Genomic DNA, 15348 nt, shown 5'->3' on the forward strand with positions numbered 1-15348 from the left:
TAGTCTCGTGAGCTTGAAGTTTCGATTCATCCCACCTCCCATCTTTTTTATTTAAGGTTTGAACTTCAAAAATCGAACCATGTTGCCATATATAAAATATAGCATATGGTAGAATTTAATAGGAAGGACTGGGCATGGAGGATTTGATCCTTGAACCTCGGCCATATGGATGGGCAGTCTACCAAAAAGGTTATTTAAGGTTTATTGCGTGATTTGGACACAAATAACCGCTGATTCAGACCTAGAAGCGGCACGTTCATTGATGATTCCTGATCCAGATCCTGATTGGTGACTTCTTAATCACTGACTAGAAGTCTTTTCCCGCATTAGTTTTATCATTTTAAGACTTCTAGTTTTATAAATCATTCTTTTGTTTTCACATTATATAAAAATGTAGCTTTCTCAATCCATTCAAATTATTCATCACAAAGAAATTGAAGAGATTCTTAATGCACTTTACCTTTGCTTTGGCTCAATGTTCAAAATCTCTCCCAAGGCGACTTGGCCTCAGGCTTGGCAGCTTGCTGAGCTCGGAATGGGTACCTAAGGGTGCCCTTTACAGTAATCGAGTGAGTACTGTACAAACTCAGCCTGGTATTGTAAAACTTGGTGATGCAGTACAAATTTGAAAAACACCAAAAGAAAACACATGCCAAATTTATAGAAACCCTAAGGTTTCCTCCTCACCTAAGCTAGGGTTCAAAAGCCTCGAGCTTTCACTCTCTTTCTAAAAACAAAGTCATGTGGAATGACCACTATAGGCCCCACACACCTCTAAACTAATAAAATTTAATGTTTAAGGACATTACATGGCCATACAATATATAAAACGAACCAAAGTCCTAAATTAAACACAAAATTCATGATGACAATTTTACACCTGTGTACATTACTCTTGAATAGTACCGCATAAAAAATTACAAGAAAACCCTAGAGTCCCTAAAAAACCTTAAAACCCCTAAAACTAAAATTAATATATGCATCCTTTGAAATTAAACAAATGTTGAAAATAAGAATGATTTTACCCTCCATCACTCAGGTTGACTTGCATGAGTTTCATAGTACTTTTGGTGCAATTCTTACTCACCCGAGCATTGTAAAAGTCATAATAAATGGGGTTCGAAAATCTGTGCCCTTCTTCTTTTAGACTGGAGCCTTGAACCCTATTGATTTGAGCTCAAATTCATTCCTTAGATTTTTCCTTGATCTATCTAATAGAACCCTTAGATTTGAGAGCAACACTTGGATTTACAGATGTTTTAGATAAAAAAATTGATCTAGTTTTTTCCTGATTTTGAAAAATTGCATTTTCTTTGCAATTAATGGTCAGTCTTCTATGAAAATTGATCCCCAAGCCTATTTTTGTGTTCTTGATTCAACTATAGGTTTGATTTTCGCAAAACAATTAGGATGAGAGGTTTTAAAATTTGATTTAACTATTCATCCGAAAATTTCAAGAGTTTAGAAACTCAAAACCTCAAGCTGATTAGGGGTTTTGATTGGGGTTGTTTGAGGAAGCTTTGACAAAGGATTTGAGACATGGATCCACATTGAGCGTGAAGATCGGGTATTGTCCTTGAAACTTTGCTTATGTTTCATTTTCCTCAATAAGAAATCATTAATTTGATTTATCTTTTGTTAATCAATTACGATTGATTTATAATTCATTTGGTATGTACTTTTATGTTTTTATGATTTTCTTAGTTTTCTAAAATTCCCCTTCTTCTAGGTTATCTATTTTTTCTAGCCAATAACACCAACTTTATTCTATTATATGATATACATACATACATACCTACATACATACATACACGCACACACACACGCACACACACACACACATATAGATATATATATAAATATATATGATTTTTTGGATCTTTTATGTTTTCTCAGAGTTTTTTTGATTATTTACAACCCTCTTTTTATGTCTTGGACATGTCTTGGGTGAATCCGACTGTACTAGCTTGAATAGCTCAGCTTGGGCAGGTGCCAAGTACCTTACCCAAGCTGTGTTTTAGAAGATTGCTTTTGCGTGACGTTGCGTTATAGATGGGTTTTCGAGGAATCTAGAGCAATGAATGATCAGCTATCAAAATTATAAAATAAGCTTTACAATTATAAGAATTATGCAAAAGTAAACAAACATGGAGAAGTATGAAAAATTAAGTATTTGCTCCTACTGCTTCTAACTGATTGATCTTTACATTCAAGTGTTTTTCTGGGTTATGTTTAGGTGCGGTGTGAACTGAAGGTATTAGTGCATTATATTCTTGTATTTAATTTTACTACTTCTGCTCTTTCTTTTTGTGTCATGTTTTGTGGTGTATGCAAGTTAGTTCTTTTGCCATGTTTTTAAGTGTACAAATGGGAGGTGGTTTCTTGTGTCTCTTAAATAAGCATTTCCACGATATGGGCTTAAAATTCTGAGTATAATTGTGATGTGGACTCTCTGTTTTTTCCAGAACAATGTTCCAATGGTGATGCAGATCAAGACATGAATGGATTCAATGTTTTAATTCTTCTCATTTTTAGGGGGCTTAATTATTTCTTTATTTTTATATCAATTTTTTAGGAATTTTATTTATTTTAGGGGTTAGGGTTATGTTTTGGTATTTTAGGACAAAAATGTCTTTAGTTTTATCGTTAGAAGTATGTTTTTAGTTTTAGAGAGGCTTATCTTATCCTTAAAAAGGGAATGCGTTTGCTTTAGAATTTTAGTGAGAGGCATATCATATCTTTTAGGAAGTTATGGAAAATTCGAAGTCATCTTTAGAAAAGGTAGGTTATCTGTTAGTTATGGAAAGAGAATGCTTGTTTTCTGGAAAATGACGTGGGAAAGAGATTATCTTTCGGGAAGAGAACGTTTATAAGAAGAGGGTCTCATTGTACGATGGTTGATTTTTTGTGAATGAATAAAAAAAGAAGTTTGATGTGGAAGAAATTCACGTGGAGAGAGAGAGAGAGAGAGAGAGAGAGAGAGAGAGAGAGAGAGAGAGAGAGAGAGAGATTGGTGTTTTCTCTTTTTGGTTAGTTTCGTTGCATCAAATTGGTATCAGAGCATAGTTCGAAGATTCGAAGACTACTGGAGATTGCGATGGCTGGTCGTGGAGGTCTTAGCCGTAGCAATGCCGATCTAATTTGATTACTCAAGGAAATCAACAACTTGACCCGTGAAAGTCACTCAACTGTTGTGCAAACGAGAATAGCAAGAATGTGCCCTAAACAAAGAGGAAACTAATAGGGATAGATCCAAATCGCTAGGGTTTTTATGGAGAATGACATGAATAAGTGTTCAACTCAGATTAGGAGTGGAATGCTAATGTGTCCAGTTCCATAGATGTGTTCGATGTCGATGGCATCAATGAGAGCATTATTGAAGGAGAACAAGTAGGATTGGATCTTCAATTGGAATTATCATTCCTTGATGTCATGGGTGACCCTATCTTTGATGAAGGTTCTATTTTTTATGAAGAACAATATGAAATAAAAGAAGTTGGCCTTGAGGCAGCAAGGATATCTAATTTCCTCATGAATGGAGATATGGAGAAGCAAAATGTTGACATGAATGTAGGAGCCTATGGAGATTTCAACGGAAGAAGTAAATAAGTTGAGGGAGGAGGCACAAAGTGGGATGACTAGAAATGCAACATATGAGGTATTTGAGAATATGATCAAGAATTATAGGAAACGTGTGACGGTTGATGATGAAGGTGCATCTTATTCCACTAATAAAAATATTGATGATGAGCACGTATCCTATCGAGTCGTCGTGTATCTAGAGATGGAAAAGTTTGAATATTGTTCTAAGGATCGTGAAAAGACCTTCAATGGTTAAAGAAATATCATGGGTTTAAGGCAGGATTCATCCTAGCTCATCTCAAATCTTGAGGGTGGGTTTTCTCCAACTAGGGGAGAATGATGCAGATCAAGAGATGATGGATTCAATATTTTCATTCTTCTCAATTCTAGGGGGCTTAATTATGCCTTTATTTTTTATGGGTCAATTGTTAGGAATTTTGTTCATTTTTGGGCTTAGGGTTACGTTTTGTTATTTTAGGAAAAACTTGTTTTTGGTTTTATTCTTTAAGAGTGCGTTTTTAGTTTAGAGAGGTTTATCTTATCCTTAGAAAAGGAATAGGTTCGTTTTTGAATTTTTAGCGAGTTTGTTTTAAGATAGGAGGTATATCTTATTAATAGCTAGCAACTTTTAAAAAAAAAGATAGGAGGTATATCTTCTCTTTTAGGAAGTTACAGGTAATGGGAAGTCATCTTAAGAAAAGGTGAGTTGTCTTTTAGTTATAGAATGAGAATGTTTGTTTTCTGGAAAGTGACAGTAAGAGGTTATCTTTAGTGTAGAGAACTTTTAAAAGGAAGAGGGGCGTCTCATGTAAGATGGATGTTTTTTGGTGAAAAAATAAAAAAGAAAAGAAAAAGGTTGGCATGGAAGAAAATTCACTTGTAGAGAGAGTGTACTTTCTCTTTTTGGTTATTTTCGCTGCATCAAATGGAGATTTCTATCTTACGTGGCTCTCCATGACATGGTGGCAGTTTCAAAAGAAGGGTTTCTGCTGTCATGCTGTGATATGGCATAAACAAGTATTTACCGGCTTACTATTGTTCCATGTTAAGATAAGTTACATAGTGATGTATCAGATTTTTCATGTTTTCAGAGTGTTAAATTTTATTTAAATTTTGGCACAATTTCAATTAATAACTGCTAGCCATAATTCAATATTGTACATGTGATTTCAATATTTGTATGTGCAATAGCTTCCTGACTTTATCCATTTGTTTTTTGAATATTTGACTGATATGGTAATGTTTCTATTTTCAGAAATATCGACAACAATGGTCTCATGTGCTTGTCGACGAATTTCAGGATATTGATGATGTATGAATTTTCCTTGTTATAACTTCATAGTACCTGAAAAGCTTGTTCTTCTTGTGCTGTGTTTTGAACACTGGTAGGGGCAACTTTCTTTAGATTTAAATTTTGCAACACTTCACATATGCAGGTTCAATATGAGATAATACGACTTCTAGCATCAGGAAATGGCAGCCTTTTTGTTGTTGGCGATTCAGATCAAGTCAGTATTGTCTTTCTTTTTATTTCCATCGGCTCCATGCTGTTTCTTAAGCTTGGAAGTCTGATTCTTTTGAGACACTCCTGGTTTGCTTAGGATTTGGGAATGAAAGAGAAATGGCCACTTAGCTTTTGTTGGAGGCCAATGTGCTGACTTTATAGTGAAGACCTTTGTTTTGTTATACAGGGTTCAGTGTATGGTGTGATTCAAATTTATTTAATTTTATTTTTATTCTTTAGTTTTTTGTAAATCACATTTGTTTAGCATGATTTCAATTTCTTCCAAGGCTTAGACCACCTTTATTTTTATTTTTTTGGGGTAAATAGGGTTAGATCCTATTGGGTATTTGTTTATACTTTTGTATCAAGTCATTTTGACTATTTTGGAATTTTGCATGAAGATTGATTCAAAATTTCATATAAAGGTTTAAATCACTTTAACCTGAAGATTTAGCGGTATGAGTTGTTGACCATCATCATAAAAATTGGTAATTTGGTTGATGAAAACAAGGAATACATCAGTGAGAAATTTTTTTTCGCTCTTGTTCCTGTAAGGATTTTGCCCAACTTTGAGCACATAAGAAAATATAGACTCGTATTATCATATTGCTGTTGGGGATTTGAATCCTAAAATTAAGCCATATTGTTGTTGGGGATTTGAATCCTAAAATTAAGCCATATTGTTGTTGGGGATTTGAATCCTAAAATTAAGTTTATGTATATTGTTTCCAAAGCCCTGGGAATGCTGCCTCTTTAGGGTTTAGCCTAAGATTTCTTGCAGAAATCTACGTTGATATGGCAAGTGCTTATGGTGAGTAAAGTACCATAAGCAAAAGTATGTTTTGTATTAAAGGTCATAAGTATTATTCCTTCTAAAACCCTTATACTGATTTCAAATTAGAAATATGCAACACATTAAGTGCTTATTTGAGTGATGAGCTTCATGGAAAAAGACCTTGGCATGTAATTTTCCATGCACAGTCTCAGAAGTTCAGATGTGTTATTTTTGGTTATTCAGCGATTCTCATTAAAATAAAATTTTAATATTTTGGTACCATCCAGTGCACTGATAATCTCATTCCTATTAGAAGGGGATGCCTTGTCTTCCTAGTAGCACTGTATGACAATTTTTTATAGAGAACCTTTCTATGGACTCCCATGGGACTAACCAAAAGAGAAATAAAAGTAGCCCTCTGTCCTCTTTCAAGTTACCTTCTATAGGCTTTGGAAAGTTCTTATCCAATATGCAGAAATATTGTCTTTTGGTGAAGGGCATGGTGACTTTGACTACATTTTCACTATGCAATTTTCCTCTTCTAAGTGAATAATAACCTCTTGATTGAGGCATTGCTTGAAATTGTCTTCTATTGTTTATTGTATGGTGAACCTTGTAAATCATGTAAGTTTTTGGTCATTTTAGATCTGTGTGACAGCTAACCTTCATTGGCAGTCACTCTTAGGTGGATGTACATTGGGTATGTTTGTTGGCGTCCGTTATAGAATGATCAATACCTATAGTGTCCTTATTCATCTGTATTTTGGAGAACATAAAGAGGCCTTTTGATCCCCAAAAATAGTGATATTTGTTTTCCTACTCATAATTATGGGATTGACATTGAGGCCAGATCTCACAAATTGAGATTCTTTAACCACTTCTTTCTCTGAAACCTTGAGTTCTTTGATGCCAATCAGTAATGCCATATGAGGAAAATGTTACTTTTTAGATATGACTAAGCTGCTGGTTGAAATACTGATATAACCATCACAAGTTAAATGAGGACAACTGTGTAATTGCCTCTAAACTATGCCTGTGATTGGACACAAGTACATTACTACCTCTATGGACTTCTATACAATACTACAACCTGCTGTAAACATGTATTCAACAAATCATCTACCTTATTAGCTGGATAATTTTTCAATTTTTTACATCACCTTTTTCTTTGGCATGGTGGTATATCAAGATATTTATTGCACATGGTGCTAACTAGGCAATCTATGAATGGCGTGGGGCAAATCCTAGATACATGCAATATGCATTGGAAAAAGACTTTCCAGAAGTTATTTCCCTTCAGGTATGAAAATTTCCATCGAACGTATATTATTTGTTTTCTACTTTAGTATTTTATGTTCATTTTGTTTCTAATTTTGCTTGGAGCTGAATCTTGCTCATTTGGATGTCAAGCCGCAGAGTTAGTACCTACTCATGACTATAAAAAGAGGTTGGCAACAGCTTTAAATGTCATTGTATCTGATGCCTAATTGCATGATAAATATTGTAGATGTATATTCATGGGCTTGCATGTGCTACATCCGTATTTTATTGAATATAACTAAATTAGGCCTAGTTTGATATAGGTTATGACTGTCTCACTTTTCTAGGTTCATGTTGTATTCCTATGGGAAAGCTGCAAATATAGTTTTAGAAGAGTTTTATGATAAGAGTTGGTGATGCAGCACTTTTTATAGCTTCTGTAGTCAACTGTGTCATCTCTATGCATTAAATGGTCATTTGTGTGAGGGGTCAGCATTGTATTTTGTTTATTCTTGCTCAATCTGTGTTTTATTTCTTTATCATTTGTTTGTTACATCCTTTTCTCATTATATGGGCATTTATATTCTACATGTTGGAGTTATGGCCTTTTAAGGCCTTTAGCATTGACATGTTCTAGCTCTTGACTACAGTGGGAGTGAAAACAGGGGCATGACTCTAGGATTTTGCGCATTGTGACCAAGAGTCATGGAAACCCTAGGACAATCATTAGGAGAATTGGTGTATATATGAGAGACACCGAGAGGTTTCAATGTTGCCTCTAGTCAAGATTGGTTATTGTTAACGTTATTGAGCTCGATTAGGCCTCATGACTGGATGATTGGGCCAAGGCGATGTGATTTTATGTGTATGATGATATGAGCTCGATGATTAGCCATGTATGGAAAGGTTAGGGACAACAGAGGGAATTGGCCTAAATCCCTGACTCTTAGAGCCTTTTCATAGCATGTGCATAAACAACTGCAAAGTTTGGGTAGCAGACTCTTCCAGGGATCTATTGAAGAGAGGTATGCACATGTGTCAAGAGAGGAACCCCTGCACCTTGTGTGTGCATGTCCTCTAGCGGGTGCACCTGAAATCCACTCGTACTTGGGAATTCAGGGTCACTCATTGGTTTGACTTTGATAACCTATATCATGCGCCCCTGATTATGCATTGTGGGTCATGAGTTTGTTGGTTCACACTGAGAATGTGGTTTCGATTTCGGGTCTAGTTGAGTGGAGTGCTCCAATTTTTAATTCAACTCCATAGGATCCTAATTTCCCATCGAAATATGTTTAGACAGTGTTAAAATGATTTATTATGGTGGAAACAATTAAAAGAATTTTTTGAGGATTTTTGAGCGTTTTTCTGGATTTTTTGAACAAGAAAATGTGTTTTTTGGGAATTATTTTTTGCAAAATGACGATTAAGGGCATACCCCCTAGGACCCACACAGGCCACCCAAATGGCCAATGGGTGTCCACATGGGACCATGGGAGCCTTGGCATAAACCTGACTTGGTGATGACGTGGGGATGACATCATTCCCCATGGTTCATATTGCGTAATTTATTATGATGGGGAGCATTTTGTAATATTGGATTTTGTACAATTTTTGAATTTGAGAAAATTAATTTTGGCACATTAAATGTGCAGAGCAAGTGGTTTGTGCACATATTTGAGTCCTTCTAGAAGGGGCATAGGGTTTGAAATTAGAATTGAAACCCTAAGGGTATGTGGTAATAGTGTACTTAACAACCTTGCTCATGTGGCATGATTTGATTAGCCCCACATGTTCTTATAAAATGGAGGGAAGTGTCAAATTTTATTTTTGCTAGAATTTTTGTCAAATTACCGCAAGGATATGCCACCAACTTGGTTTTAAGTTCAATAATATGATAAGAGCAAGGGTTTTTTTATACAAGGGAAATTGGAGTGAATTATGGTTATTAAAAAAAGGAAGATAAATGTGTTTAAATCCTTACCACACATCGAGATGACATGATGGTAGATGGTTGACTAGGATCATGCTTCTCTTTGTAGCCATTGATGTTAGACTTCAATGGCCAAGATTAAAGCACACATCTAAAGTATCTCTACACTCATCACTACAAATACCCCTTTAATCTCTCATTCCAATACAATTGAAAGTTCCTCTTTCTCTTTATAAGGGGCTTGTCCCTCCTATTTATTCTCTCTTCCATATTAAAGTTTTCAAAGAGAGAAAAAGCTCTCAAAAATGTGGTGTGCCCTTATTATTTCTTCACTCTCTCTCTTTCTTCTCTTGTATTGTAAGGTATGCCCCTCATATCTTTTGATCTCTCTCTACCTCCTTGTTTTAGAGAGAGAAACTTCTCCCATGAGTAGCACGCCTAACCTTTGTATCTTCTTCATGAAAGAAACTTCTCAGAGAGAGAAAGTAAGAGAGATGTGAGGATCTAGTGAGAGAGTCCTCCATTTAAGCTCCATTGGAGCTTGATCTCAAGATTAAATGAAACCCCTAGCTCTATGGATGTTTAATTTCTTGAAGAGATCATCATCAAGCTTTTTCGTGAAGCTTTTTGATGGATGTAAAACCGCAATTACAGCAGAGTATGGTGATCTAATTTCATCTTAATTCCTAATTTATCGATTCCAGTTATGAGAGATTATTTACAGTGTTTTCATGAGATTTTATTGGCTGAATTTTTTTTGTAAATTTGATCTAAATCAGCCAATTGATTCATTCTCTAGTTGATTATTTTGGTGAAATTTTGAAAGAACAATTTATGTTCAAATTTTCATGCTCATGCTATTGAATTTCTCACCAAATTGAGAGTGATTTGTAGTTTCTTTTTTCCCACTTTTATCTCAATTTTGAATTTGTTAAGCTCTCTCATATGTTAGAGTGTGCTATGAAAGTGTAAATGATATGATGCTTAAAAGCTTTTTTATTTGATGTTGCTATTGGCCTTGTGTTGACGCCATCAAATGCCCTCCCATTGTACATAGCTAATACCTACGGCTGTAAACTGGGCAAAAACACTTCGAATTCAAAATCCTTTCTCCACCGAAAACAAGTATTATATGGGTGCAAAGAATTTGATCATGGCTATTTGATCATAGAGCTCATTTTTCTCAGTTTACAGCCTTGGGTCTTAGCTATGGGGAGGGCTTCTGATGACTTAATCACATAGGCCAATGGTAACTTCAAATAAGGAAGCCTTTAAGCATTATATCATCTACACTTTCATGGCACATTCTAGTATATGAGAGGGCTTAACAAAATGGATTCAAAACCATGAGATTAGGTGGGAGGAAAAAGGATGTACAAATCACCCTCAATTTGGTGAGAAAATCAATATCATGAGCATGGGGATCAAGACATAAATCTTCATTTTAAAATTTCATCAAAATAGTCAATTAGAGAGTTAAGTAATTTGTTGATATACACTTAAAACATGGAAGAATTTGTAGTGATCAAGTGATCAAAACAAGTGGAAAAACCATGGGAGAAATCGTCTCTTAAAACACAAAAACAATTAATACAGCTCATAAATCGGGCCACATAAAATCGGCATGATCTCCTCTTATGAAAACAACAACTTGAGACATCAAAATGAAGATATAATCGATTGATTTGGTTGCAAAAATCTCTGAAATATCAATAAAAAATACTCCTAAAATCACATGGAAATTAGATCAATGTGTGCATGGATGATGCCTTCCACAATATGTATCAAAGGAAATCAAAGTAGATCAAAGAAATCAATGATCTAGCATCAAATGGATGAAGGACACTTGCTGTAATTAAGAATTTACAGAAAGGTGAATTAACTAGAATAAAAGAAAATTGATGAGATCTTACTCAATTAATGAAGGCCGTAAAACTAGATCATCCATAACTTGACTTTGATATTTGAATCACCATTAATAGAGCCTTCATGGAGTTTCTTTGGAGCTTTCTCTCACATCACCTTCATACACTTTGGAAGAGAAAGAAACGGAGAGGAGATAGCCTAGGGCATGCCACACAGAGGGCTGTGAGAGAGAGAGAGAGAGAGAGGTGTACCACTCTAGTGAGAGAATGGGTGAACTAAAATGTAGAGATTAAAAGGAGTATTTATTAGGTTGAGTGTAGAGATGCTTTCGATGTGTTTTAATCTTGGCCATTGAAGTCCAACTTCCATGGCTACAAAGAGAGGCTTGATCTTAACTCATTATTCACCATCATTCCATCTTGATGTGTACTATGGATTTAACATCTTTATTCTCTATATTTTAGTAATTATAATTCACTTCAATTATGCTTGTATTTAAATACCCATGCTCTTTATATTTAATTGAACTAAAAGCCAAGTTGGAGGGCATACCCTTGAGGTAATTTGTCAAAATTCCAGCAAAAAATCAAAATTCAAAACTTCCCTCCATTTTAAAAGAGTATGTGGGGCTAATCAAATCATGCTACATAAGCTAGGTGGTTAGGTGCACAATTACCACATACCCTTGGGGCCAGTTTGGGTACTTGGAGAAGCCTATCCTGGAATTGGGTTATCCTGGAATTGGTCTGTCTCTGTGATAAGGGTGTCTGTTGTTTGGATAGCACCTGATAAGAAACATGGAATATACATGTCCAATGTTTGGATTGCCTGGAAGATGTGAATCCATGTATATTCAGTTGCCGATTTTATATTAGGGAAAAGTTTATATAAGGTTGCAACTTTAAAATGTAGAATCACAGATGCACCTCAAAAATCTATCGAAAATGTTGCTTTAATGTTGAATAAACCCTCTAATCGATCATCACAACATTGAGATGTATGAATATGAAAAAAAAAAGTTTTTGAGTCCCGGAATAGTGCATCTTGCAACACATTATCTAGACCGTCTATTTTCAAGATTTTCATATATTTATAGATCTACTTGATTTTAACCATTTTTGGAATTGAAAATTTTCTAATTAGGTATGAAAATAGATTTTAAGATAATGCTAAGAATTTTTATAACAAAAATACATGTTATGATAAAATTTTAAGGTGCGCCTTAATTGGATTGTTTAAGGTTGCATCCTTATACAAACCGCGCACCCTACATTTAATTTTATAAATTTATACTAATTAACTTCTCCCACTGATTCTAAACTTTAATATTATTTTTTTACTAAGATGAAATCATTATTTTTTTCTTATTCCTTTCCATTGTATCCTTTTGTATAGATATCCTACATTCGAAAGATTCTATTAGGGTACTTTGGTTCGTGCGTAAAATATTCCTCGAAAATATTTACATATGTAAAATCATGTTTCATACGCTTGGTTCGTGCAAATGCATTATGGAAATAAAATACTATGGTAAAAGCTTTTACCATGAAATGGTCTAATTCATTGTAAAATAAAACCACACCTATTGAGGTGGGGAAACATTCCCTGTGCATTTGTTTTCACATGCGCCACTATTTACTATTTACATTATAATATATTATGGTTGTAGTTAGCATGCAGGCAAAGCCCACACATGTAGAAATATGGCGCCTCTTAAAACATTATTTTTGAGATGGATTTTTGGACTTAATTTTTAAGGACATATAATCTCTAACATGGAGATCATGAATATGAAAAATAAATAAGTTTTAAATACTAGACATAATAATTTTATTAAGAAAACATTTGGATTGTTAGTTTCCATGGTTTTTAGATAGACCACCTACTTGCATCCATCTTTAAGATGGATGCTTTCACTTCTGGACTGCGTATATAGAAATGCAGTCTAGCCTGCATGAAACAATTTTCCATATATTATGATTATGATATTTTATTTACATTTAAATTATATACTTAACATATAAATTAGGGAAAAGTTTATATAAAGGTTGCAACCTTAAAATGTAGAATCACAGATGCACCTCAAAAATTTATCGAAAAGGTAGTATTAACGTTGAAAAACCCTCTAATTGATCATCTCGACATCGAGATGTGTGAATATTAAAAAAAAAAAGTTTTTGAGCCCCAAAAATAGTGAATCTTACAACACATTATCTAGACCGTCCAATTTCAAGATTTTCATATGTTTATAGACCTACTTGATTTTAACCATTGTTGGAGTTTAAAATTTTCTATTTAGTTATGAAAATAGTTTTTAAGATAATCCAAAAAACTTTTTACAACAAAATTACATGTTATGATAAAATTTGGAAGTGCGCCTTAATTGGATTGTTTAAAGTTGCAACCTTATAGAAACCGCACTTTATAAATTATATTGCAATAATAATTAATAGCAATGGTTTAAAAAGCGGATCGGTGACCTGGATCGGGCACCTCAAAAGGCGATCCGGATCGGCGAATCGGCGATCCGGATCGAGAATCGGGTGAATCGGTCAGAATAAAGCTTCAAAAAAATCCGAAAAAATTATTAAAATTCATTATAAATATTGTTTTTTAGAAATTCAATAAAAAATGAGGGTACAACATTAAGAATTTTCATTTCTTTGCATGAATATGCGAATATTGATATGTTATTTCCCTGCATGAACTACTATTTACCATTTAATTTACGTCACACAAAAGGATAAACGTAGAATTATCATGGAATAAGTATATCAACATACATGGACTACAATAAAGCATACAATTAGTAACATACGATCTAAAAATAAAATGACAGATCATATAGTCGTACGTAGAAGTTTGCATTCTTCTTCGTCCCTGATACTTCTTTGCTAGACAAAAAATCTGTACCTTTTGGGGAATAGGTCTAGAAGTTTAAAAACTCCTTTTTGCTTACTTTATTCAACCAACCATCACTCATGAGAGTAATGCCTGCCCTTGGCCAACTCTGTTTATAATCTTCAATCCACTTAGTAACTTCCTCCACCTCTTCATCTAATATTGGCCCACTGAGCTCATGGATTAAAAAAAAAAAATCACAAATTTTCAAGAAATTCGATCATGGATTAGAAAAAGAAAAAACAAACATTTCGATCATGGATTACAAAAAATTCGATCATGGATTACAAAATTCTATCATGGGCTACAAAAAAAAAAAAAAAAAATTAAGAATTTGATCATGGATAAAAAAAAAAAAAAAACAATTCGATCATGGATTACAAAAAATTCGATCATGTATTACAAAAAATTCGATCGTGGAATGCAAAAAAAAAAAGAAAAAAAAAAAAAATAGCTTTTTTTCACAGAGCCATCTTACATAAGCCATTTTAACTAAAAAATCCACTTCTAAACGAATAAATTACATCCAATTGAGTACATTTTCTGATAAACAACAATATAAAGAATAAAAACCCTAAATTTTGAACACATTATCATCAATAAATCAAATCAAATTGATTAAATTGAGCAAAAAAAAAAAACGCAGTTCTTTTATTTACAGACAACAGTCATTGAATCTAAAAAATGAAGCTCAAATTGAATAAATCAGATCAAATTGAATACATCTAATTATAAACATCACTATAACGATTAAAAATGCTAGAAATCTAACACATTATTTGTGACATATCATGAACAAAAAATCGAAAGGCAGAAAAAAAAAAAAAAGTTAGCAGAAATTTTTTTCACTGACATCAATGTGTTCATTTAAATATTCATGCTGTAATTGATCAAATTAAATAAAATTGAATATGTTAAATCTAAATTGACACTATAAAGATTAAAAACCCTACAATTTGAACTCATTATCTTCAAAATATGCAGTGAAATTAATCATATGGCGGAAAAAAAAAAAAACCTAAACTTCTTAGCTGGTTTTGTGAACTCGAGCCTTCAATCTCCAAATAACTCTGTTTTTCTCAATGATTATCACAAATTCGTAACAAAAGGTTTTGATGAACAACTTTACGATCAAAATGCCTACAAATTTTGACAGATTCATGCCATATTTTGCATGAAACACAAGGAAAGGAGGAAACCCTAAAAATGCAACTTTCGTGATCCAAAAACACAAAATTTCTCAAGCATTTAATCTGTGAAAAAGCTGAATAAAGCTGTTTAAAGCCTGCATATTAGATCACATGCCAAAAAAAACAAGAAAAATGATAAAAAAATGACAAATTTTGAAGAATCCCGTGAAGAACACTGTGTAGCTCGTGTTCTTCACGGGACTCGCCGAGTCTGTACAGTGAATCGACGAGTCACTGTACAGAATCGTCCAGCTCTCTCTAGAACCTGGCGATTCCCGATTTTTTGAGCGATTCGAGACGTCTCGGCGTTTTTTTAATCACTGATTAATATATTTAT

General features: G+C 33.9%; 1 protein-coding gene across 29 annotated transcripts in view; it reads left to right on the forward strand.

Moving 5' to 3' along the window:
* The window catches only part of LOC18443651 (uncharacterized), a 110880-nt gene that overhangs the window by 11026 nt on the left and 84506 nt on the right, over nucleotides 1–15348 (forward strand). For 26 of the 29 annotated variants that reach the window (XR_016055962.1, XR_016055963.1, XR_016055964.1 and 23 more), the window contains exons 6-8: nucleotides 4838–4894; nucleotides 5019–5090; nucleotides 7078–7161. Coding sequence is in view for 7 of the 29 variants with exons in the window: in XM_088867455.1 (XP_088723581.1) it covers nucleotides 4838–4894; nucleotides 5019–5090; nucleotides 7078–7161 (213 nt within the window). In the remaining 22 variants the exon portion in view is untranslated. Of the gene's footprint in view, nucleotides 1–4837; nucleotides 4895–5018; nucleotides 5091–7050; nucleotides 7162–15348 lie in introns of those variants that run through there. The other 3 variants (XR_016055974.1, XR_016055975.1, XM_088867459.1) reach the window with 2 other exon arrangements.

Source organism: Amborella trichopoda, chromosome 5, assembly GCF_054954075.1.
Source record: "Amborella trichopoda isolate Santa Cruz 75 chromosome 5, AtrichopodaSantaCruz75HAP2 v2.0, whole genome shotgun sequence".
Taxonomy (NCBI): domain Eukaryota; kingdom Viridiplantae; phylum Streptophyta; class Magnoliopsida; order Amborellales; family Amborellaceae; genus Amborella; species Amborella trichopoda.